We start from the raw sequence: 27,248 nt of genomic DNA on the forward strand, positions 1-27,248 counted from the left end.
AAGATAATTCTGTTCATGTACAAAAACTGCAGCATGTAAAACGTGCAGGTCCAAATTTACAGATTTACAAGCCTCTGTTGTTAAAATGGCATTACATTTGGTGAAGAGTGCAGTATGACTTCTTTAGGACTTGAAACTCAAAGTTTAGGGATTTGTACTTGACTGTCTTGGCTTAGGACTTGACTTGGACTTGAGTACAAAGACTTGAGAGTTGTGAGTTGAAAAACAAGGACGTTTTCCAACGTAGCTAGCCTGGCCCTGTTCAAACCTTAAAAATATGCCACCTTGACATATGACATTTTATGTATGAGCTATGAGTGTGTGGGCGTTTTTTGTTTGTTTGTTTGTTTGTTTTTTTGGAGGGCACCCATTGAAATATTTATGCTAAGCTAAGCTAATCTCCTCTTGGCTGCAGCTTCATACTTTGCATACAGGCATGACAATGGTATCATTTTTCTCATCTCACAGTGGATAAGCATATTTCCAAAACGAATCTGAGATGTTTTTGATTAACACACAAAGAAACAGAACACGTGCGTAGGAGCCCGGGCCTCATTATTGCCAGCTTTGCACATTTTTGACCTTTAACTGTGTGATTCCTGACTCACAGACACCATCCACTGACGTAGTTAAAAAGCTCAGTGAAAAGCTACTAAGTGCACCTTGAGATAAGATTATGATAAGATGTCAAACTACTTGCAACTTCCAGATAGAAGAATTGACTTTTATGCTCATTATTACAAATGTTAGAAGGTGTTTATTTCCTCTTTTGGAGGCTAACTATTTCCCACTGCCAGTCTTGTGAAGTTAGGCTAAACAAATCATGGCACCGTCTCTCTACTGAATTCATAAAGATGAAATTGATATCGATCTTCACACTCTCAGTGTCAGAGCAAACAAGCAGACTGCCAAAATGTTGAGGCATTCCTTAATAACAGCACCCAAGCAATTTACTCTCTCCAACTGTTGACTGGATATATAGCAGTTTATGAAGGCTGTTGTATTTGCTGTTCAGAGCACTGGGTCAATGCAGAGTCACCCTCTGCCAAAAAGAGAAAAATTATCATCTGTGAGAAAATGATGCTGATGGTGCTTCCCAGCTGCTGATAAATGAAAGTCGAAAGACGAGGGCCATTTACAAAAAGAAACAAAAGCAATCTGTGATGTTCAGCAGCAAAGAAAACATGACACCAAAAGAGAATCCCTAACAAATAACCAGAGAATCTCTTATTACCACTTGAAGATTATTGTGCTGGCGCATTTATTTCAGCTCACTTGTGATGAAAACATCTGCCGAAACTAGTTAAATGACGGCTCACAGGCAAAAACTTGCTGGCTCGCTCGCACACGGACCAAACCACTTGCACTTTTCCTGGAACCGCAGTGAGTCCGGTGACCGTGCCATTGAAAAGCTGCCCAGAGAAGCAGGTGTGATGGCAGCTTTCTGGTCGCTGGTGATCACGGTGAGAGCGAGTGAGTTAATCGCTGTGATTTCAGGTTGTTTTGATGCCTGGCACACCCGAGCTGACTGGGAGTAGGTGGTCGTTAATTGCGAGGAGCGAAGAGGTCGCTGCTGCTTCGCTCGTGGCATAAACATTATTCATCAGGAGTGACAAGGTCAGACGCTTCATAAATAGTTCACAGATTAATTATTGTTCTTGGGGTAATGGCTTGGGCTCGGTGGGACACGGTTATATAAAGTTATACTTTCGTTGTCCGTGGCTGTTAAATCATCAGGGTGAAAACTGATGATTGTGAAAAGGCCTGAAAAGGTGCATTGAGGTGAACATTGTAATATGAACATGAATTAAGAAGAAACCATATATTTAAACCCAACATTTCTTTTTACTTTTTAACAGGAGAGAGCAGGTCAACAGTAAATGCCACATATAAGTGGTATACATCATCTGAAAGCTGGTAACCTGAAGATAAAGTTGAGCTGCAGCTCTGTGCATGTGTCAAGTTTTTCTAGTCATAAAACTGTAAGAAACATTGTGTTTCAGTTAGGTGCCTATTTAATTTTTAGTGTTTAGCGTATATAAGGGCTTAGAACATTATGACTGACGTTCATGATGGTCGTCCCAATACTGTATTATGTTGCAGGAATTTTTAATTGATACCATTTATTACACAGATTTAGTGCAGAATTTTTGACACCATTTTTGACTGCTCAAAAATTAAAAATGGTCAAAAATCTCTCAAAAATATCAAATTAAGACACTAAGACCTTGAGGAACACCATAGAAAAACTGATGCTGTGATTTCAGTATCAAAAACTTTTGACATTTGGAGATTTCTGTAAGAGCTGCATATTTCGGTGGTTAGATGGCGAGCACTTCTGTTCTGGGAATTGCTCTGAAACAGTGGCTGTTTAAAGGGCAGGGGCAAAAATAAATAAATAAAATGGCACCAGCTGTACGGGGTTGGACACGAGTGCACCGAAAGTCATGATGCATTTATGGTTCCAGTTCCAATCCCTAGTTCATAATACTTAAAACTGTTTTCTTGTCACTTAATGTAAAACAACTGCTACATCTATGTAATAAAACCACACAGTGGGAATATTTACTATTTAACCATATAGAGGCATGTAGAGGTCAACTAATTTTCTAGCCTGCAGGGCAGCTTATAATGCACTGCATTGCATTTTTCTCGACTGGAAGGCACCCTAGAGGGCTTTTATCAAGGAAAGCTACACGTCCTCTGAATGTTCCAGGTCTCTAGTTTGTGGCTGTGAAATTTTATGAGGCTTTGATTATCCTAGAGGTCACAGTAGGTCATTTTATACAGTGAGGCTGAGTTTCAAAAAATGGCCTCACTACAATGAAATGGCTATGGGCACTAACATCACACATTAAAACGATTGGCACATTGGCTAATTGAATCTGCAAGAGTCTCAGCTTTCCAGTCATATGCAGTTCCAGCACTGTTTAAGGACCTCAGTATGCAGGGATATTAAAATGCATTAATTATGCAGTATAATTAATTATACAGCATGCAAAAGTTGCATGCATGGGATTAGCGTCAAGTGGCCATGACTGTAAAGATGAGACTCTTGGATACTCATGGAAGCTGTTTTCACTCAGGTATCTTGAGGAGCAAATGGCCATACCAGTTTTTCCCTCACCAAACTAGTTCCATATCATACCAGTATCTCCTCTCTGGCTTTAATGTTTAATATTTGTTCAATGTTGGCAGTGGTGGACGAAGTACTCAACCCCAGTACTTGAGTCAAAGTATAGATACTCCTGGTCAAATATTACTCAACTACAAGTGAAAGTTGCTCAGCCAAAATTTTACTCTAGAGTACATACTTTTAAAAATACTTAAGTATTCAAAAGTACAAATTACAAAGTACATTTTCTAATATCAGTACATGCTGTATTGTTGTCACGATGCATTTACAGAACCTCGTAACTCTCTGAAACCACCTAATGATGCGCTGACCTGCTGTAGAACCACTCTGCTACACAAAGTCTATAGAAACACCTGTAAAAACTTCAGCATAGAAATACAATCAAAAACAAAAAGGACAGTTAAAATCATTAAAATTAATTTAATTTAAAATTAGATTGAAGCCAACTATAAGGAGTTCTCCAAGTCTGTTAAATAACTGAGATTTCTTTCTGGCTTCAAGGGCAGCATATACGTTAATTATATGGTATTTTTCACACCGATAAAAATAATTAGCATACCTGCAATTATTTCTCTTTTTTTAATTATAATAATATCTTGAGGTTTAATTTTGTCTTTCTCCTGCTGTCACCATTACTGAGTTTTGTTTGAATGAAAGAGGGAGAGCTTGCTTGCTTTTGTTACAGAGCGCCTGGATGACGTGTTTCTGCTTTTATGTCAATCCTAATTGAGAGCCGGCACTGTGAGGAACAAAGCATGTGGCCAACTGCATTTTAGAAAAGAAAAAACAGCAACAGCTGACCTCAAAACTATGCTTCACCAAAAAGTAACGAGTACCGACAAGCTTCCTAGAAATGTAGTGAAGTCAAAAATACAATACAATATTTGTCTTTGAAATGTAGTGGAGAGAAAGTTTCCAAAGAAAACAAATACTAAAGTAAAGTACAAATGTAGTAAATGTACTTCGTTACTGTCCACCACTGAATGCTGGTCACAAACGGACGCTTCTGTATGGAGTTGAAGAGGTTAAAAACACAGCAGTGTTCAGTGAGTATGTGGACTGGAGGAACTGTGTAGATTTTCTGGCTCTTGTCTGAAGCGTATTCACCCTCACCTCAAATTAAACAGAACATAAATTACGCACAACTAATAAGTGAAGTCACCGGTCCCCTTTGCAGAACCGAGCCCACAGACTTTAAATAAATGTTCCAGTCACGGGTTTGAGTGTAACAGCCTGGAATAATGGCCTTTTCACGCCAGATGTTCTTCCCTACATCGGTCTACAGGCATCTGCGACGTCTAACTGAAACACACGCCCAGATATACAGGTAGAGGTCAATCAGTCGTCAGCTCAATGCTCCTCTGGCAACAGTAATCAATACACGCCCTTGCTTAAGGTCACCTGGTTGTGTGACAGACTGATCCTGTCAGTCAGTCAGTAAATGGGATAAAAGAACTGCAGCAGCAACACTGGCAGAATAAAAATAGAAACATCTAGTTATATTCATTTTATACTCATAAAGGCCTAATTTTTTTTATTTGCGTGTGGTTTTTGGTAAAACAGTATTTTGACAATGAGTCACTGCCCCATGTGGAGAATATCAAGTACCAAGACGGAGCCTGAGATGGACAGTGATGCTGCTGTGTCTGCAGTAATGTGGACACTGAACAGAATTGGACTGTCGCAGCGAAGAGGAAGCTGGGTTTGTGGCAAAACTCTTGATTTAACCGCTGACTCCCATCCTCACCTATGGCCATGAGCTTTGGGTAATAACTGAAAGAGTGGATCACAGATACAAGGGGCCAAACTGAGTTTCCTGAGTGAGTGGATGGACTCACAATCACGGCGCTTTTGGATGAAACGCAAAAGAACGAATAGTTTGTGTGAGGTAGCGTGCTGTTGTGACCTGACTCAAGTGGCCAGAACAAAAAGGGAGACACACCAAAGAAAGGGGTTAACAAAAAATATTTTACTAAATTAGAGTGAACCAATTTGAGCCAAATTAAAACGCCAAATTAAAGGTGCACAACATTAGGCGTGTAAAACAGTGAAATCAGTGGTGCGTGATGTGTGAACGAGGTGGGTACAGGTGGTGCATCGTGCAAAACAAAACATAGGATAAGTATGGGAAGAAGTACGACATAATGCCAGACAAGGTGTCAGTTATCAGGAATTAATGAACAATGGGGAAGACAGAACCATCCAACACGCAGGTGAGTCTGTTAATTCCTGATTACAGACACCTCGAAGGGTATTATCCTGCTTATATGGTCGCTTGCCAAAAACAAAAATTATATTTTTGCAATCAAAAGTTTTTCACTTCCTTGTTCTTATGCAATGAAAATGTTGTTCACCAATCCAGTAAATAAGAGAAACCTCAGATATGACTTTGTAACAGCAGATTTTTCTCGTCCGCTCAGTTCATAGAAACTTTTGGCTCAGCTGTTAGCCAAAAAGCTAACACTATGCTAGTCAGATTCAGCATCAGTAACAAACAGTAAACAGAATTTGACAGTAGGGTCTATGTTTAACAACAAGACGAACTAGTTACCCAGCCATGTCATCATCCCCAAATCAGTATCAACAAGAATCATGACCAAATGATGTCATGTGTCCTGTCCGCCGCAGCCTGAAGGAGCGAGTTGAATAGCAAATGGGATGCGAGATGATGTGATGCAGTAAGTTAAGTGACTTCAGAGGCACGGTGGACCTGCAGCTTGTGCATCTCCTTCCTGTGGTGCTCAGAGGATGAAGCACTTAAAGATTACACTCTTGCCTGTGCATTAATTTAGAATGGTGAACAGACAGTTTCACAGGAACTACTTAGTATGTGTCCATTATCAGGAATTAATGGACACCCTGCAGCCTCAGAATCAAAGAGCAGTCAGGACTCATATAACCTGCAAAGACACTGGAACCACAGGTACTGCAGATCAACAAATAAACCAACAATCAGGACAAACAGACAAGGTAAACTCCCACGAGGACACCAGAGGACATCAGGTGGAATAAAGGGCAGCACAAAACATTATCCTAACTAGATGCTACATATTAAACAATAACAGCATCATAGATAACCTGGTTTCACAGTCTTCTCTAATATTTTCTGCCAATCTTGAGCTTTTTTTGGAGAAGTCCCAGCAGGACCAGAGAGTAGAAAGAGACAGAACACTGGATCTGCCGTCATAACTTCTTGTTGCAGAGTATTTAGTTGATTTTTTTACTACATGACCTGCCAGAAAACCCTTTTGGTGTAGTTAGTGATGCTGTGGATCAAAGCTGGGGTCATATGACTTAACTGAAGTCAGACTTATCCCACAAATCTGAGGACTTGAGAGACATCCTTGACTAAAACTGATTTTAGACTTGACTACACTTGGACTTGGTATTCAAGACTTTCGACTTGACCAAGACTTCAGACAGCTGACTTGAAGGGACTTTTTTGAATTAAATATTTTCATTTTTCTAAGCAGACCAGCGGAGACCAACGCACAAGGCAGCACCATGGAGGAGTTTAGTCCAAAAGCACTAAAATTTCAATTCATTGCTACAAAATTTCAAATATCAGTAGGATTTGTAAAAAGGCTGCAGCAGTTGAAATTAAAACTCACCTTTTCATGACCACTGTCTTGTTGGGCTGCAACTATTGATTATTTTCATTGTTGATTAATGGGTCAGTTATTTTCTCGATACGGCTAATGAAATGTCTGAAAATTGGGAAAAGTGTCGGAAAATGTATTTCCCAGAGCTCAAGATGACATCCTTAAATTTCTTGTTTTGCCTAAAACGCAAAGATATTCAAAGAATTCTGACTTTTTTTTATTCCTAAAAAATACTCAAAACGAATAACTGATGATCAAAATACTTGGCAATTGATTTAATAGTTGATTAATAGTTGAGTCACGGATGACGACATAAAAGACAACAACAAGAAAACAACATAAATGGACAAAAATGGTTTGAAAGACATAAGTCAAAAACAACAACAACACAAAAATGCCATAAGAAGTGTAACAAGACAAAAACGACTTAACAAGATGCAAGACAACAAAAATAACGTAAACGATGTAGCAGTAGAAAACAAGGTAACAATACATAACAGACAAAAATCAGATAAATGACATAATAAGACAAAAACAACAATACATATGACCAAAATGACAAAAAAGATTCATTGTTCATTGTTTTAAATTTACTGTTGTTTTTAATAATTAGCCATATTGTTCAGGTGTAAAATATTAACAGCAAAAGACAGTTTTCTTATAACACTTTATTAGTCTGAGTATGAGGGTCTTAAAACATGTTTGATCTTGTGGAAATGATGAACACCAGCTGATTCTCCAGTAGCAGATTTTAATTTTACTCCCAAATGTCATCATCACTATCAGACTAGTCACAAGATTATACAGCTCATAAAGGATTTTGTTACATATCGGTACAACAAACCCTCTCATATTTTCCCCTGACTTTGTTTAATGCAAATGTCCTGTTTTTTTCTTTAGTACATTTATCTGCCGCCTGCTCCTCTTCATTACTTTAAAGATCTGCAGTCAGAGCATGCAGCAAGTTTCATGAAAGTGCAGCAGAATTCATAGTTGTGAGTCAGTCAACTGTAAGAGGAGTGTATTACAACAAGTATAAATGTGCCTCAAACCCATTTCAAAGGTTAATGGATTGGATGCTCACAAACACTGAAATACTAAAGGAAAAACCCACGTTGCATACATTTACATACATTTGAAGCGTTTAGCTGCAGTGTTCGTGCAGAGTGAAATAAGCTGCAGTCCCTGGATGTTGTTCAATAGTTTGAATAAACAGACACCAGAAGCTCTTTTCTGGTTCTTCTTATTTAAACGATGTCTGTACTTCTTTAACCGCAGGTCGTAACAGAAACAAACCTGCCGCTCCAACTTCTGATTTTAACCTTTGGCAGGAGTGAACCCCGGTGACGGTGTAACTTGGAGCAGTTTTGCGGCGCTGACTGTCGACACCTCTGCTGGGATAAATAAGAACCATATATAATGGCTCACAAAAATAGCATGACATAATTCACTATTGATTTGCTCTCCTGGCTGGCTGATCTTCATTTCGTGACACTGGAGTGCGGAGAACTCAGAGGCATTGGCATCGATCAGGTGGCGCCACGAAGGCAAAATTTCATTTTCGTGAATGTGGCAGCAGTCCTCTGTATTCCGTACGCTGACATGTGCTGTTGTTTTATGAGTCAGATATATTGATCCACTGCTGTCTTTATTCCTAAAAATATCAGACATTTCTCTCAGAATACAGCAGCTATTTGTAGAACATGTTAATGGGATCTCACACGCCGACGGTGGATTAGAGGTCTGATTATTCTGCAGAGCTGTCTGTCTCAAATGCAATCTATATGCATTTGTTTTACTTGTAGATACTGTACATGCCATGGCATATAATCAATTATCTCCTGAATAACTCATGTGATGAGCATTTTTATCATCATAAATAAAAAATCAGGGCTCCAAAGTCAAATCTGATCCGCTGGGTGTGATTCCAGTTTGGACTGATCTGCTGCTTGTTTTGCTTGTGAAGGCCTATTTAGAAAAAAGGGTAAAAAGGGGTAATTTTGACTTTAGTCACTGCAGACCTGCGTATACCATGGCCTGTGATCATTCCTTATTTTTATTTAACTCTGATTTTTTACATCCAGAAAGACATGTACAGTTTTATTTTCTAATTTAGCCTTTACTTTGAGCAGAATTTCATCATCATCATCATTTTATCTATTAAAACCCTCGGAAAACACATTGAGAGAAAATCTTTATTCACAGAGAGGCACAGACATACAGTAAGAAAACTCACAACTAAAATCATCATGAAAGCTTGGAGATGTAAATAAAGGAAGAACACATGGCTGCGACACGTAAGAATTAACAATTTTAATATTTAAAGGTGCAGAAATCAGCAGCGAGATAAATAAATAAATAATAAGAGCAATTAAAAATGAAAATCAGTTGCAATTGCAGTTAATTAAATTAACAGTTAAACCCTGGAAATGTCTCAGTGGTACAATGAGGATATCTTGAAGGTTTTTTGAAAGAAATTTCAGGTATGAGGGCCACAGAAACAGACAGCAGATTTTTCTAACTGTATGAATTTTTGGGACCTCTCAGGTAAACCGTGTTTGTGAGCAGATGCAATGGCTACCAGTATTCCAAGAAAGCAGGGCTGAGAGATATGGACAGAGCTTTTGTAAAATCGCTCTATGAATATATAAATACTGATCTCTCCTCATTGCATATGATATGTTTTGGTACGGCTGGGCCATATGGAAAAAAAAAATCACATCATATTTTTTTCATGTCAGTCGATATCGATGTATAAAGTCACAATTTCTGTTGATCATAAATATTCTCTTAAGATTAAATTTCCTAGGAGTGGATTCAGAACCTGAAAGTGACCAAGACTTGTGCGAGCTGCAAACAGAAAATCTATGTAAATAAAATAACACAAAAATAAACGCCACGGATGTCTTACCTTCAGTCAGTTACACAAAATTATCAATAAACGCCGACATATCATCATTAAAACAATGAGACCCTAGAGGCCAGAACAGATGAAAGGCACAACGCGGAGCCCTTAGCTGGTTTAAAGTCACTGTAAATCATGGCCTTGCGTTGCTTATTGCTTATATAAAATGGTTACTACATAAACATGGCAAAGTGTCATAAGTGTCCAGCATCTTCTCTTGTTTAGTAGTCTGGGTGCCGGGAGGTCGCGCAGTTCACATTCTGTCCAGTCGCTGCCATGATTTCTCGTACATGCAAGCTAGCTAAGTTACACTGTTAACTTACCATGAACTGTTGGTGGAGTTTGTCTGCTCTGGATGGAGATTAAAGGCCGGTGGATTGGGCGGCAGCAACGAGAAGTATTTCTCCACCGGAGCAACAGGATTCAGCGGGTTCCCTGGCTGCTCAAACATAAATCCCTGTCAGCTCTCTTTGTTTCTTTCTCCAGCATCCTTAGGGCTTTTCACATTGCTTATTCCTTGCCCAGGGCTATCTTTAGCCCTAAGTTGACCCTGGGATAACTTTTTTTTTCTTGTTTTTTTTTTGTTCATTGAATGACAGTGTTGCATTCGCTTCATTTTTCAATTCATTTTCAGCTTTTCAATTTCTCTGTTATTAATTTCTATCATTTCAGCATGACTCTTTTCCAATAAATCAAAATTTACAACAAACAACAACTGTGGTGCAGTAATAGTGATGTAATTCAGTCACAAGTGTGTATTTATAGTGTTTTACAAGCTTTGAATGCCAATCATAATCAAGAACCAGAACTATTTGTTATAATGTTTTTTTACCAGCAGCAGGTTTCATATGTCTATTAATGCTTTTATTTATGAATACGTTTTGTTGCTGGGACATTTCTCTGACAGCACAGTTGTAGTGGACGGGTCTAATTGCTGGTACTTGAGAATGCAAATGCTTAAACAATTCACAATTTCACAATTCAGTATGTTTTATTGGCATGAATATTTTGTACAAAACACTCTTTCTCTGTCCCCTTGAAATCTATATAACTAATTTCTGTTGTTCTCTCTGCTACTTGCAGCATTTCTGTAATTTGTCGACTTTTCTCATTCTGCAGCAGTTTTTTTTCTAAAGGCTGCACACACATACACATTTTCTTCATTCACATTTGTTTGTTTTTCTATTTGCATGTGTTTACTTCAGTTGCAGAGTGTTGTTCTCTCAGGGCTAACAGAGAAAGTTTAAGCATTCACTTACTTATGTTGCCCAAGTAATGCAGCAGCTGCAAATACATCAACATGGACAAATCAACAGAATATCTTAACCCAACTCTCACATAATCCTCTTGAAACCTTTTTTTTTTTTTTGCTGTTGAAGTGGTTAAAAATGTTCAATATATGTCATATACTGAGCAAGGCTAAAGTTTCAAACTGTGATGTAAGTGTATGTAAAAGTATTCCATGTGAGCAAAACACTCAGACTGCTCTAAATGCAACTTTTTCAACATGTTTTTCCACTTTCAATGACTTGACACAACTGGCACATGATGTTGGCACATCATGTATTTCTTTGTGTGATCATCCTCTCCAGACACAGCACAGCATGCATAGCACACACACTCACCCTGTGTTTGAGCTCCAACTCCAGGCAGAGTCAGCTGCATGTCTAACTGAGCCAGTTAGCAGCTAAAGAAGCTAAATGCTAACAACTCCATAAATCCCAGGGAGTTGAGGCAGAGCAGCCGGAGGACATCAGAGAGAAATTAAAATTATACAGTTCCGCCAAAATAAGTGAATAAAATAATAAAGTTGTGTGCTTATCTACAGTAATCAGTCCCCAGAAACACTCTGCTCCCACCAAACCATTCTGTTGTTTTTTCAACCTAATCCTTGTCTCATTTGCGGTGTGATAGACAATCAATTTATCAAATTCATTGCCAGATATCACTATTTTCCATAGGATGGTGCCCAGAAGCACTCAGGGTGCTGCAGTCTTACACAGTCAGACCAATTTCTGAGCTAACTAACTAATTAGCGGCTTAGATCAGAAAACTCTGCAGTGTGAATCAACAAAAGTTGAGGCAGAGCAGCCGGAGAACATCACAGTGAAGACCAGAAAATATCTTGTCCATACAATATAATCCTGTTTCACCAAAATCAGAGAATAAAGTTGTGTTTATGTGCAGTAATCAGTGACGCCCAGCAGCAAACATTAGGTCATGTCTCTCTGCTTCTGAGAAGTTGGCCAATCAGAATGTGGGCTTTTAGGGATGGGAGCCTTAAAGAGACAGGAGCTAAAACAGCTTGTTTCAGACCGAAGGTAAACGGAGGCGCTGCATAAAGGGCTATTTTAAGATACATTAGGATGTTTTTGAACCATGAATCATGCAAAGCTACTGTAGTGGAATCCTAGAATGAAAATATAGAGCTGGAAATGAGCATAATAAGTCCCATTCAAATAAAATAAACTAATGCAATAGGAATGACTCTCTAACGTCTGAACATGTTCAGCCACCTGTTGTTTGAATTACATGAATAAAACATCTTTGTCCCTAAATGATGGATGGAGCCACACGATTCCAAACAAATCATCTATTTTCTCTTCGCAGATGCCGTTCCTGGAGCAGCACCCCTACCGCTGTCCCCCGTGCTCAGACTGGCACAGCCCTTGGCATCCTTGATGACTCTCACGACGCCAACGCCGGCACCTGCGGCCTCGCCGAGCACCACGGCGGCCTCAGCCCTGGAGACCAGCTTAGCAGCCGGAGGGGACGAGAGGCCGTCGGAGCTGAACTCGCCCTCGGAACCAGACCCGGAGACCGAGGCCGAACCCGAGGCAGAGACTGACGCAGAAACAGAGGAGGAGAAGGCTCGGCGTCTTCTGTACTGCTCGCTTTGCAAAGTGGCAGTCAACTCAGCGTCGCAGCTGGAGGCTCACAACAGCGGTGAGTGACGTGTGCTGACATTTGCTGCAAATTTAAACCTCACTCGAGTGTTTGTAGTACTTATGACAGAGGTGTTTGTACAGAGGACAAAAGATGTTCCTACGTGTTTTTCTTGTCACACACCATGACTTTAGCATGATTATTCCATTCTACGTCATGCAAGTTACACGATAAATACACACCGGCGTCAGTGTTGAAGTAGGTTTTTTGTTCCATCAACGCTTTTTGTGAAGACAGTTGTTATCTGCTTGGTTTCTGCACAATCACCTCGCATCAACGCTGAAGTGCTCTTTGTTGAGTTGCATTGGCTTCAACATGGACTTCAACAATAATTGTCAAGCGTGAAAAACACATTTTTGAATCTTTTGGAGGGGTTTGTCTGTGGTTTCCATAGCAACCTCGTATCTATGTTTGATCAGGTATTGTGAGACATCCCTGCCTTGGCAAACAAAGATTGTGTTCTGAATCACTGTGTCATACTAATTTCTAATACCCCTTTGGCACACGCAGAGCGGGGATATGACAGAACACTGAGTCATCTGCGTCTAGAGTCAGAGCACAGGAACGTCCCACTGCTTTTTGCTTTATATCAGTTCGTTTATAATGAACATTTTATTGACAATTTGAACAAGAGAACAAGTCAAATAGAAATGTATCCGCAGGGGTATGATAGATACGGAAAAAAAACAACCCACTAACATCTTCCACATCAGTCATCACTGGATTTCACAAGTGACCTCAAAGTTTAAGAAAGAGAGAGGGTCGCATGTGAATTCACGCTGATCAAGTGTGTTCAACCAAGAGTATGTGACCCTTAAAATGTTTCCATTGGTGTATAATCACATGAAAATAAGAATTGTTGTGTTTTCGTTACCTTTATATGACCCGCCGTCAGAATCTGCCATGTGGCATTGCCATGTTTGTACAGTAGCCCAGAATAGACAAAACAAGCACTGACTCTAGGGCCTTTTGCATTTTCTTGGAGGTTTCTCCTACACACTTGGAAGGGGAAAGTAAGATGAGGTGTTTAAGCTGCAAGCTCACCACTAGATGCCACTAAATTCTACACACTGGCCCTTTAATAATCAGCTAGCTTGTTTGTTGGAGGCCATTCTTGGATTACATTATAGAAATATTTTCCTAAAATAGCCTTACATTTACATGTGCATTTTGAAGCATTTGCAATAGAAAAGATTGATGCAAATGTCAAAATAAAAAAAAAAGCTTCCTCAATTTTGCAAAAAAGTTTCTACAGGTGGTTTTGCCTTTTCCTAAAACGAGTTCGAGGACTTTATGTGAGATGGAAACACATTGCCCAAATTAGTTATGACGTAGTGAACAATTAACTACATGACTGACCAGCTGTTTCCGCTCCGACAGTCTCCTCAGAGCTCCATGGTCTATAATATATCCATGACTCAGATCTGGTGGAACCTTCCTCATATTAATACATGAAACAAACAGAAATGTCACATTGTTAGTCACTGTTTGAGATTCAGCTGACACGCTTTTAGTTACATTGCCAGAAAGGTCTTTCTGGCAGAAAGACTCTAGCAAGTCAGATGGCATATTATAAAGAGCGACAGAGTCCACGCCAGCAGCAGGTCGTGGTGGATGAATCAGTTGAGCACGAGGTTTCTGCCCAGGAGGCTGAGGTTAGACTCTTGTGTGAAACTTATTGCTGACTTGTAGACACATTTGACATCAATCTTCAATGATTATTTTCAGTTCTCCCATGCTGTTTAGTTTGGTTTTGGAAACAAACTTGGCAGAGTTTGTGAAATGGTGAAATGATTTGTTAAAATAGACCACATGTTCTGGCAGAAAAACATCTTCCAGACAGGCTAACATCTCCTATGTCTGCCCTCTTCTTCTGCAATGGTACAATGGTTTTCCAGCTGGAGAATTTGTACCCTTATCTTGATCAAGTCATTTATTAGTTATTAATCATCTGCATATATGTTGTATTTTGTGTGTATTATGGAGGAACTATAACTCATATTTTGTTGTACAACCCTGTGTTGTATAATGACAATAAATGTCCTTGAATCCTTGAATAAACTCCTAATAACTGTATAAAGTGAATACAAACAAGTGTTCATTCACATTTTCTTTGCCATAATTTTTACTCAAAGTTAAGTCAAAAATAAGTCAAAAATAAGTCTTTGGGTTCAGTGGTTGACTCCAAGATACTTAGAATTCCTTCTTTAGCTTATAATATACTGGATAGAAAACAGTGGATATTACTTTACGGTTTGGGACAAAGCATATATTGAAGAGAGCAGTTAGCATTCTGAAAAGGGGACGAGGTTGGCAATTAGACTTAGCTTTGAATTTGTTAGGAGGGTTAGGAATTGGTTTTGGTGGTCTGAGTCGAAATACCTTTTAAATTCCCAGTTCATCCCTTCACTCAACACCCATCATGAAAAACACAGCTCAGCTCAGATGAGTAACTTTTGCAGGAATGACTTTTACTGGATTCTAAACTTTGATCAGGAACATTTTAGTGAAATTTACAAGCCAACCTTTTCACACCGTCCCTCATATATTAACAGACGTGAACCCTCTGGTCTCACCTCTCCTTCAGGCTGAAGTTCATGTACTGACCGCGCTGCTGCTTCCTGTCTGAACCTGCAGGTACGAAGCACAAGACGATGCTCGAGGCCAGGACTGGCGTGGGCTCCATCAAGTCTTTCCCCCGGCCGGGAGTCAAAAGCAAACTGGCTACAAACACCAAGTCATCAACGGGCCTGCAGAACAAAACGTTTTACTGTGAGACGTGTGACGTGCATGTCAACTCAGAGACTCAGCTAAAACAGGTGAGAGGGACAAAGAGAGCCTGAGAAAACTCAGAAACACTGAATGAACTTGAATTTTAAAAAATAACATGTTTAATTTAGGCTGTTTTGAAGCAGATTGGACTGGCATATCATCAGTAATATATAATTATATTGTCATGGCATTGCACTGGATTTTACTGGGTTACAGAGATTCGTTATGTTGAAGTACAAATGTCAAAGTACAAAAAAGGGAATATTTTACTACTATTCATCATTATCTGACACAACAATTTAATTTATTGATCATTTTTCCTTTGAAAAAGTAGTCAACATTTGGAAGAAATTCACAAATACAGACGAAGAGGTCTTTTTCACACCAAAAAGTGTCTCAGTAAGCAGAAATACCAGGACCTGAAACCCAAGCAGCTAAATTAGATTCAGTCAACATTTATTTTATTATGCACAGCTGTGCTACTCCTACTGTGACACGTCAAAATGTCAAAGGACTATTTGCCGACACCTCCACCTCTCCCACCTGTCTTATTAGATCAAGAGGAAGAGGAGGGTATGGAAGAAATTCATCAATTAGAGCACAACGACACTCTCTTGGAAAAAGTTTTTGCCGGCTGACATCAAAACACACATGGCTGACTATGAAATTGCTTTGCTACAAAGCTAGATGTCCCAAATCACGTTTGACTCAAAAAATGCATTTATACACCAGAGGTGTGGTCCTGACTCACAGACTCAAGACACAAACTTTAGACTGAATCAACTAACGTTAACACTATTCATTAAATTCAACACTTAACTCCCCAGATCAACTTTGTTTGAACCCCAATAGCATCCATTCATGTAGGGGAGAACCATGAAGAACTAATGTTATATTACTAATCACAAACTGGAATAAATTATAGCAAGGATCATTTTGTTTGTGCATTAAAACTTTTTCCCACAAAAAAAAAAAAAGAAATTTCACTATCAAACACGTGGGTTGACCATCCTGGCTGAGCCCTCATTTTCAGAGAGACCAGACAAGATTGCAAGATTGTTATCATACATTTTTATTGACAAGATAGTAAAAAGGAACAAAAACAATGTGGAGATCAATAATCTATAATGTAAGCATTTTGACTTGATACCTTTTCCAAAGCCCAACAATTTAAAAATGTGTCTGTCCCTTCAGTTTCTTAATCAACTAACTTTAATGCTATTCATTCTCAGCAAGTCGACACTTAATTCCCCAAGTCCACTTTATCTGAAACAATCAAACAGCTTCCAATCAGGCTGCAGGAGAGAACCATGAGGAAATGTGGTGAGCTAGTTCAACAAATTGCGATATAAAAAAAATATGTGGGTGGAGACCAAGTTGTTGACAAACATTTTTATTTCTAAAATAATAAGAAGAAATGGAAACAACTTGGATGTCCGTAATTAGTAATGTAAGTGCGTATGGTTGAATGGAAAAACAGCTACACCCATGATGGTAATGAGGATCTTAAGGTCAAGGAGGTGATTATGAGCTTTTATTTACAACGTTGACGCCCCGACCGGATCCTGCAAAACAAAACAGAGCCGGCAAAACAGCCTCACAGGGACGCCCAGTAGAACGGAGGGATCGTAACAAAATAATTTGATTATTTACAAGAAAGGAAGAGAGGAATTTTTGCATAAGAACAAATAAATATTCTTTGACATGGCACACAAAAACAGATAACTAAACTATTAACACAGGGACACATGCTTAGAACTTGAAGAATGTATTTTTCTCTTCACTCTGTCTTCAGCTCATTCACTGTGTCTACATGCCAGACACCAGGGATACTGAAGAAATCAAGTTAAGGCTGGAAAACACAATTTACATGCGCTGTAGTAACCTGGTTACTGTAAAAAAAAAACCTGCATTTACCTGCAGCTGCTCGGTAATCACATTCATCCGTCACCCCCTACCATATTTTTGAAACAACAGCAGCATCTTTGAAGTGTATTAGTGATATATGAAGCTTCAGCGCAGATTTTTTTCCTTTCTTTGTTGATGCATTTTGATTGATGACACGTTGAGCCTCTGTGGTGAGAAAGCGCACAATTTACTGTGTCTGAATGTTACAAGTTCATCTTTGAAAACTGACTTATTTAGATTCATTTACTTCAGAGACAGGTTTCATTTTTCGTTGGATTTAAGATTATTATAATGTGTTTTTTGGAGTCAAAGATGCACCGCTCCTAGTAATGATATTTCCTTTCATCCTCCCGTGCCGCTGTCACAGCAAAGCTTTTCCTGTCTGAAGCCTTTGTCATGCACACGCACTCTTGCAAACAGAAAGCATATACGGTACGTGGCCAAGAAATTAGGCTTCTCTTGCAGATACAAATCCAACTAAGTTCCTCCTAATCCCCTTCCTCAAATAAGGAAAACTGTTTCTGGTTTATATGATGTTAAGGAAATCAGGTTACTAAGGAAATTTGACAATAATCTGATCTCTTTGTGATATTTTCCTCACTGTGGCTTGGATGGAAACTCTGCCTAGGAATGTGTATCTTGGTTGTTGCTTTGGGGCACTCCACAAATCTTCTTTTCTTGTAGCCGCTGATCATTCTGTCACGGGGGAATTTCATCTACAATACTTGAAAACCACTCGGTTTTGTCTGAGCTAACCTTGAGCTTTTCTCGCTGAAAATAGACAGGCTTTGTATGAATTTTTCATGCAGGGACTTTTACTGAGTACTTCTGAACGGCGGCGATTCTCTGTGAAAAGAATCCAGCATGACAAATTTCAGCTACGGCTTGAGACCAGAGGAAAAGTGTGATTGTTAAACCCACTGCAAGGACTTATGAAGTTTAGACGCAGCCCGAAATCTGCCTTTTGTTGTCAATGTGTACCCATACTGAATTATTTATTGGCCTTTTTGTTGCAGAGAATTCCTATATATGTTATACCAGATTTTTTGTATTCTACTTGTTTATTTAAATACACTGGTTGTTTCTTGTCTTTTAACACCAGAAACCTTTGATATCACTGACCATGACATTCTGTTTAACACTGAATCATAATGTGTCATTTGGTGCATGCTTTCTGCACTGTACCTCGCTGGGCCATAACTGCAGTCATTTTCACCGCGGGTGGCTCCAGTCACAATGAAACCTTTAAAGCTGTAATACTTTTCGCTTTGAGGCAGGAGGTGTATTTTTAGTCCTGCACCCTCCCTCTGTGTTGGTCGGGTTTCCACCTCAACACATGATGAGCTATCTACCTTGAAATGGCACCGAGCCTGAGGTTGAGGTAACAGGCATCACAACCAATCTGTCATTTAAAAAAAAAAAAGACATTTTTCACAGCTTTTCTCAGGAATTGTCCAGAAAAAGGTGCAGCATCTAAAACCAGTGATATTTCAGCAGAGTGAAACTGGTCAAACTTCCCTCTGACCAGCTAATTTGTCTGATCAAGAAAACCAAATCGTGAAATTAGCCGTGGATGTTCATGATCCCCAGTAGATAAATCCTCCCCCGATCTTTGCTCACTCACACACGAGAAAGATCAAAATTAGCGAGATGTTAATTTCTGAGAACGTTCACGTGTTCAAGAGGGCGAACCGTTTTGATTTTATTGACCCCGAGACCATTTTTGCTGATTGGATTTTTGCTGTTTGTGCTCTGCTGGTGAAGAGGTGTGAAATTTATGGTTCCCGGTAAAATTGCTTTTCCTTTGTGTGGTTTCTGCCGTTGCCATGGTTACACAGCAAGCCTTGGTAATTTGAAAAAAAAAACTTCTGTCATCATAAACGCTGCAAATAGCTGTGCATGTTTATAGGAGTGACAGTCAGGTTCTTTTTTTTTGTTTTTTTTGATGGTGTGTTTCCATTGAGAACAACAGAAGCAGCGATTTCCTTCCTTAAAGGGATAGTTTGGATTTTTTTTTGCCTGAGATTATATGAGGGACTTATCTACAGTCAGTTTATTATTTTCATTAGCATCAGGCTGGAGAAGCAGAGAGGAGTACTGGTGAAGGAAGCTAAGCAATGAACTGCTGTGGACAGGGTCAGCAGCAAAATGTATTTAGTCTGTTTAAGTGTTTTTTCACCTCTTTAACTTGCTGTCATTCAACCTTTTCTGACAGGAAAGCCAAATATCACTCTCTCCAAATCCACCAGATTCATTTAATCAGAAACAGTAATAAAGTTAACACTTAAAAAAATATCTCAAAGTTCAGTTCATGTTCATTGTTCACAATTTTGAATTTTGAACTAAGTTGTCAGTCTCAAAAATGAAGTAGTTCATTAATTTTAAATAGAACCTCCTACTAGGGACTCTGTGGTCTGTATAATGACACCATAATAAATGGTGAGCTATAGTCATGTTTAGTGTTAATTTCAATGACCAGGATTACTTATATCTACAATTACAAAGTTGAACACCAACATACTATACTGTTGAAATTTCCAACCAGGAACTCAAAATTCCAACCTTGCAGTTCAAATTGAACGCATCATAATGCACGAGAACTGTTCATCACTGTAACAGAGACTCTAGTCTGCAGTGTCATACATTCAAGGCTGCTTGTTCAACCAAAGTTATTAGACTTCTGTCCATTTTCACACACTCTTTCTGCCGCGACCACACCTTTTTTTAATTAGTCCATGATGTGAGTGCCGTTAGCTCTCAGCAGTGAACGGCGCTCACATGCTGCTGTGTTATTATTGTGTGACGAATATGTTTTAAAGGGCTAATTTGGATTCAATGATGTTTCACAATAAGACAAATAAACTAACCAGTCAAGGCAGTATTAAACCTGCATCTCCAGTAAGTCCTTCAAGTTAAAATTACTGATTTTGCCAAAGGAGTCTGGAGTGACAGAGGCTGATATCTGGCTTATATAATCACAGTTTCCAGTTGCAAAAGGCTGTCTGATGGCAAAATAAAGGTAAAAGGTAAATATAGCGTGAACTTTTTTTTTTTTTAGGTGGGCTAAATATGTTTTGCTGCTGAATCCTGTCCACAGCACTACGTTGTTCAGCTTCTGTGCTGGTGTTCCTCTCTGCCTCTCCAAACTGAGGGCATGTCGATTGCCAGCCACTGTAGATAATACACTGACTATGGATAAGTACCTCATACAGCCCCACTTAAGCTACTTGAGCACTTGAGCCATCACTTTAGATTTTTCTGCCTTGACTTTCCTTTCTTTCCTCAAGCTAACCTCTGGCCACAGCAACAGCAAACTGTATTAGTTCATTGAATTTCACCGGAGGTCCCAGATAGACACAAAAGAAAACTATCGATCTCTCCTATCCTGTTTATACATTTATTCATGATTATTTTAATGCGAAAAGGTACATTTGCATATAACAGCTCTAGCCACAGCAGAGTGACATGCTGAAACCCACACAGTGACTCAGGACCCCTGTCTCTCTCTCTGAAGCTTGTTTTCTGTCTCTGTCTTTTCAGCACATCAGCAGCCGGCGTCATAAAGACAGAGCAGCAGGTAAACCAGCCAAACCTAAATACAGCCCCTACAGCAAACCGCAGAAAGGCCAGACCAAGCAGCCGGTGAGTCACTGCACGCCTCAGTCACCTTATCAGCAACAAACGTCCCGGTGTCAAGACAACAATCACCGTGACTCAGTTCTAATAGCCTCTTAGGAGACAGACGTGTCAGCCTGTGAGAGACAGTTATTGTTTGATATCTGACACTGTGTTCATTGTCATTTTTCTGTCCAAACCACTTCCTCGAAGAAAAAGCAACAAAAAAGCACGGGTCTGTGCGCAGCCCCTATATGTAGAGACTGCCAGACAAAACTGCTTATAAGCAAGAAATTCCTATATATCTGCTGCAGTTCTATCGTCTGTCACTTGATAAGACATTCAATCCACTTGACGGCATCTTATTCAGTAAAATGTCAACTTTCATAACTGGTTCACCTGTTACCTGGCTTTTATTAAATATTCGTGACAGGGAAGAGCGTGATGTAATTTGAAAAACTTGATATTTTATAGACAAAAATGGCACGTATCAAAGTTTTTCTGAGCCAGCAAGCTGGAGGCGAAATGCAGACCGGGATCGAATACTATTTATAGGTAGTTGTAAATGTCAGTTTTAACTTATTTTGAGTGCCTCAGCGTGTGGTCTTGTGCATCAAGGCGGTTCAGATTAGTGTCAGCCAAGTTGACAAACCACAGAATAAGAGAAGAGTGCTAAACTTTCAAATACTTTTCTGGGGTGACTGTTTAACTTTCTGGTACTGGCAGTCCTACATGGCAGACCCCAAACTTTTTGCATTCCAAGGGCCATAATACAGAAATATCCTGTCTGGCAACCATGGTTATTGGAGTAAGGACATGATATAGGAAAAGGTTCCTCAGTCAATGTTCTTATCCCTAACCTAACATTTGTGAGGCAGTGTATTACCTATCGAAAGTACACAAAGTATGCAGTGTATATAAACTATTTTTAGGGCTTTACTTTGCCATCAGACAACTTTTTTTGACAACCCCTGGCATATAAACCAAATATCAGTGACTCTAAACCAACCAACCAGACTTCACAGGAAAAATCAGCAATTTTATCTCACAGAACATGGGAGTTGCTGGTCTACCACTGCCTCGATCTGTTACTTTGTTTGTGTTGTGATTTCAATAAATTCGAACTATCCTTTTGAAACAGCAAAGTCACGCAATAACACAAACTAACCAACAGACAACGACAACTCCTGTGTTCTGTGAGTTAAAATTACTGATTTCCCTGGTACCATGCACACAACTAAACAAAATATACTGTATAACACATGTGCAGTGTTTTTTAGACATTTTAATGGATTCATATTCATATTATAGCTTTAGCAGTTAAGATAACAACACCCATGATCCCATGCGACATCTCAGCATCATAAGACTACATATTTTATTGTTTTGATGTGAGACAGACCTCCAGTGGCAGAACTTTCTCATTGTGTGTTTAAATGCCCCTCCTTGTTTTCGCTACATTTAAAAAAAAAAAAAATGTTTCAATGAGAAAAAACTATGGTTACAGTTATTAGCTTGTTTAGATGTCGGTTGCTAGGCAACAGACACAAAAGTTGATAACCATTGTCGGACTGAGTATTTAGGATTTCCTAACCTGAGATAAGATTGAATTACTTAATTCCAAATAATTCCAGTAATTCAAAATTTAAAAAAAATCCTCTTTTATACTCTTCCTATCACAACTTGAGATTTAAGAGAGGAGAGCCTAAACAAATGTTAAAAGTTTTTTTTTTTTCGAGTGTCACACAACACAGGGTCGGCGGGGTGCACTGAGGATCCATGCGGATTCAATGCAGAAAAGATAAAGGAGCGTCTGACTTTCCATCGCTCAGAAAACGGCATCCATCACACCCACTGTTTGCCGAGACGAAGCGCGGGGGTTACCAGTGTGGGGGAAATGACTTTTTCTGAAACCCATCATTGACTGAGTTAACGGAGAGGAGCTTCTTTGATGAGCGGAGAGTAAAGAATGCTTCCCATAGGGTTACGATGCCTGAGTCAGTGATTGATAACCCATGACAACGGCTGCCATCCAGCTGCTGCGAGACCGTAGCTTTTCCATTACTGATACAGAAGATTAAGCCAGATAACTTTGGTGACCTTTTCACCCTATTAGGCTGGTTTTGGAGGTTGGGCACTTTTTTTCCCCATTTGTCTGTCTGCTTTTTCTTTCTTTTATTTCTTCTCTCTTTTTAAAAACTACATAATTCCACACTCACGCTTAAAACATTCTTCAGAAACGGCACAAAACAGCAGCAAATAGAAAAGCGGTTTGGATTCTGTGATTCGATCTGTGAGTTTTATGTTTGAGACATTGTCAGAGCTCCAAGGAAACACAAATTTCCCAAATGCATCAATCCAATTCATGTTCAAAATACAGGTACATGGGTTAAGCCACTGAACGGTTATTTATAATGTTTCCCTCTGGTGTCTGGCAGATCACCTTGAACCTTTTCAGTAATTAGCAGCTGATTTCTGGCACCTGTTTGATTCCCTGTAAACCTCTCAGGTCCTAACTCTCCGTGTGTGTCTTCAGTCTGCACTACAGCAGCAGTGTCCTCGGTCTCAGCCCGTCATGTTTTCTGTTTATTCATGTTTCTCATAATGAATCTGATTTACAAGTTAAATTCTGTTTGTGACACCGCCATGTTGCCTCTGTTTATCCAAGATTGAAACAGAGAACAATCTGGGAAATCGTGACAACAAAACAGATAAAGTGCTTTGAAAAAATGTCAGAAAGAGCCGAGTGTGAGATCTTCAGACTGCTTGTTGTGTCTGACCGACAGTTCAGAACCAATCGTGTTTAATTAACAGTGATGTAAAATAGAGGAAAACAGCAAATCCCCTAAATTTAAAAGCTGTGATCAAAAGCTTTGTGTTGTTTTCTTGCTAAAAAAAATGTGTCCATAGCACCAAATTTCAAAAACTTAAAGTACTGAAGGTTGGTACTGAATGTGTGATATGATTTGCAGTCTCATACTCACTTATTCTTGAATCATTAATTAAATAAATTATTATTTAAGTTCCTGACTTAAATAAAAATGTTCAGAGTTTTAGGCTGTTTTTATTACGGCAACGTTTTTTTTTTTGAATGGCATTGACCATTTGTCAATTTGTGGAATTGAATGAAAAAAAAGGAGTTTGTTGAAATGAAATCTTTCTTTAATGAAAAATATTGAAGGATGTTTGATAAAAATAACTTTGCAGCAGATTTTCCACTGTTGATTTAAATCAGAAGGGAGTACTACGAAGGTTAGTGATGTATGTTGAGTTTTCAGTGTCACGGAGAAGGCTCTCTTTTAACCTGGGTAGATCACATTGCAAATTATGCTGAATACATAACCTGGCCCTGGGGAGGTTATGTTCAGAGTTTCAGATTAAATCGGCTGTAAAAATTTCCTGTCAATGATTCTTTTCCTGATGATATTTTCTGTGAGCAGTATAGATTCTCAGCTGAGGGAAATATGTCACAAAAAAAATCTGTTGAGCTGTACGTTAGTAACACCATCAAACAAAGCCGTGCACTTACAGCGACAGTATCAGACCTAAATGCACTCCTTTAGTATCATGTTTAAATGCATCAAGTTTAAAGATTTAGAGCAGACATTAAGAGTGTATTTAGTGGTAAAAAAAAAAATATGCAAACTTTCTACACAGTTCTGTAATGTTCTGACAGCAATCCCTCATTTACAGCAACAGAGTTGCTTTTTGCCATAATTTATAAATATTCTTCCTGACTTTCCATTTTAGCAACCTGTTCATCTTGTCCTACATCTTGACTGATGTAGGCAGAACTGGATTAGTCTAGTCTAAAGCCTGAGAAGAAAGTTCATAAACACCATTGTGATACCCGTTATCTCTGACTAGGGCCTTTCACACTGCACTTTGCTAATGGAGCTGTTAGCCCCAGGCTAGTGGAGCTGTTAGCCCCAGGCTAAGAAACATTTCACATACAATCCTGGCACATTCCAAAGTGGGCTAACCCCAACTTTAGCTGAGGGCTTGCTGGCCCTGCTCTGGAGTACAGTTGGTTTACGGTGATATCCCATCAAAAATCAAAGCAGTAGTCATGAAAAATTCTAAAATGTTAACATCAGTTGCTGTAACAAAGGACATATAAGCCAGGGCAAGTAGAAGTGTAGTGTGACTCATATAGCCCTGGCCTCAGTTTAACCCTGGGCTAACAATGTGTGACACAGGGCTAAGTTACCCCAGGGCTAAAGATAGCCCTGGCCTAAAAAAATGCAGTCTGAAAAGGGCCACTGGGGTTTTAGGTTTTGCTAAGCCAGCTAATGCAACAAAACCCTGACTAAGTTTAACTTACTTTGTAGAAGAGCCCTCAATAATTTGTGATGTGTTTATTTTGTCCACTCTGTGCGCATATGACTGTACTGACTGTATTTTGTCTGTCTCTACCAGATAAAGCTGTCCCTGGTTAAGGACCGTCAGTGTCAGCCTCTGACTGCGCAGATCATACCTGCTCACCTGGCGGCAGTGGCGGCAGCAGCCGCCGCCGCCATCGGCAACTCTTTCACACACCGCACGAATCACCCCACTAACCATGCCCCGACCCCTGCCCTCTTCCAGACACAGACCCTCCCCGCTGCACTGCTCCGCCCGGCCCCTGGGCCTGTCAGGACCTCCCACCCACAAGTCCTATTTGCCCCTTACTGACCCTGTTGGACCCCGGCGGTTCTCTCCGTGCCGCCTCTTGTCAAGGACCAAACCGTGTGCTTCACCCAGACCAGGCCAAGGAGTCGTGGCATCGTCTGTGCTCCTTTTATGCATCCGGGTTACTGAACATCTTCATACTGTGATCGGACCTTTACCCCGTCTCGCCGCTCCCCGTATGGATTATCCCACGTTTAAGCTAAACCGGACCGCAGCGAAGCATTGGGCGCTTTCTCACGATGGATTTATTTCTCTTTTCCCTCTGAAAACCTGGGCTACAGTTGGCCTACACCTGCTTTCTGTGCCCATGACTCACACCTGGACCCCGGACTTGGACCTACATTGTACCGCAATAATGTATAAGACTAACCCCGTGAACTATGCAGTGTCATTATTTCATAATGCAAGGCACAGTTTGAGCTAAAAAATACGGTAGGGATGTGCTTTTTGTAAAGATCCAGCGTGGCACTAAGATCATTGCTTTAGTGGAGGATTACTGTCGCTAATAATTTAAAGGCTGTTACTGATCATAAGAGCGAGAAAGGCCCCTACTCTGTTCCTGTATGCACTTTAAGCCCCTCCTCTGTTGATGTCTCCATTAGATGGCTAGGCTGTGTTAGATCGTTAGAGTACGTGTTGTAATGTGTGTTTTTGTATCCGTCCTTGCATATCTGTGTGTGTGCAAGTGTGTATTTCTGCATGTGTGAGTGTGCTTGTCCATGTATGTGCGAGTGTGTGCATTTGGATGTGTGTGTGCAGGCGTGCGTGTCTATGTGTGAGTTTCCCATCCAACATAAGCCATTCTAGTCAATATCCAGCACACATTGTCACTGACCATGTCTCGGGCCAGAGGGACCATAAAGGCTTGTGTATATTAACTGTCAGTGTGTAAAAGGTGAACAATTTCAAATAAAAAGAGTCCTAATTTGTTAACGCTGCTGATCCTGTGTAGTTCAGTAGTCATGGTACTGTATGATGCTCTAAGGTGTAGTTCACCAAAAAATAGAAATTCAGTCTTTATCTACTCACCCACATGCCGATTAAAAGTTGGGCTTAGTTTTTTAGTCCATAAAACACTGCTGGAGTTTCACAAGAAAACAGTGTTGTGGAATCTCCCAAACAGTTCAAGTGAATGATGACCAGTTGTCAAATGGATAAAACAACTGGAAAAAAAAAACATAAAATGCCTCCATACTGCTCGTCTGGTATGATCCGAGCCTCCTGAGGCCCCGACATGCCGCTGACTTGCACGTGAACACACTCACGGGAACGTGGCTCCTCCTCCTCAGCCTCCTCCTCCTTCAGTTGGCATTAGGGTGAGTTGATAATGTCTGAATTTTTATTTTTGGTTGAATTATCCCTTTAAAGCACTGATTACAGCAGGGTTATTCAACCTCAGAAGTAAGTGAGCCAAAAAGGCAAATCACTGGGGCTTCAGAGGCCACACACTTTGTAATTCCTACAGTATAATGTTAACAGATGTTTTACTACATGGAATAAACTAGTCAAGCACATCCCTTTTTTTTTTACTGTAATGGTATCATTATAATCAGGCAGTAGGAGGCAACACACACACACATACACACACACACACACACACGCACACACACACACACACACACACACACACACTGCTTGCTTTTATGGTGCAGGGACTCAAAGCCCCCCAAAAAATTCATTTCAAAGAAAAAAA

At 39.8% G+C, this 27,248-nt stretch overlaps 1 protein-coding gene across 1 annotated transcript in view; it reads left to right on the plus strand.

Moving 5' to 3' along the window:
* znf385d (zinc finger protein 385D) overlaps positions 1-27,069 on the plus strand; it is a 118,964-nt gene extending 91,895 nt beyond the window's left edge. The window contains exons 5-8 of the mRNA XM_084727620.1: positions 12,254-12,589; positions 15,227-15,408; positions 20,810-20,911; positions 25,304-27,069. Of these exons, the coding sequence (XP_084583746.1) occupies positions 12,254-12,589; positions 15,227-15,408; positions 20,810-20,911; positions 25,304-25,558 (875 nt within the window). The 3' untranslated portion in view covers positions 25,559-27,069. The remainder of the gene's footprint in view (positions 1-12,253; positions 12,590-15,226; positions 15,409-20,809; positions 20,912-25,303) is intronic.
* Positions 27,070-27,248: the final 179 nt, after the last annotated feature.

This window comes from Lutjanus erythropterus, chromosome 9 (genome assembly GCF_056507025.1).
Source record: "Lutjanus erythropterus isolate fLutEry1 chromosome 9, fLutEry1.hap2, whole genome shotgun sequence".
Classification (NCBI taxonomy): domain Eukaryota; kingdom Metazoa; phylum Chordata; class Actinopteri; order Lutjaniformes; family Lutjanidae; genus Lutjanus; species Lutjanus erythropterus.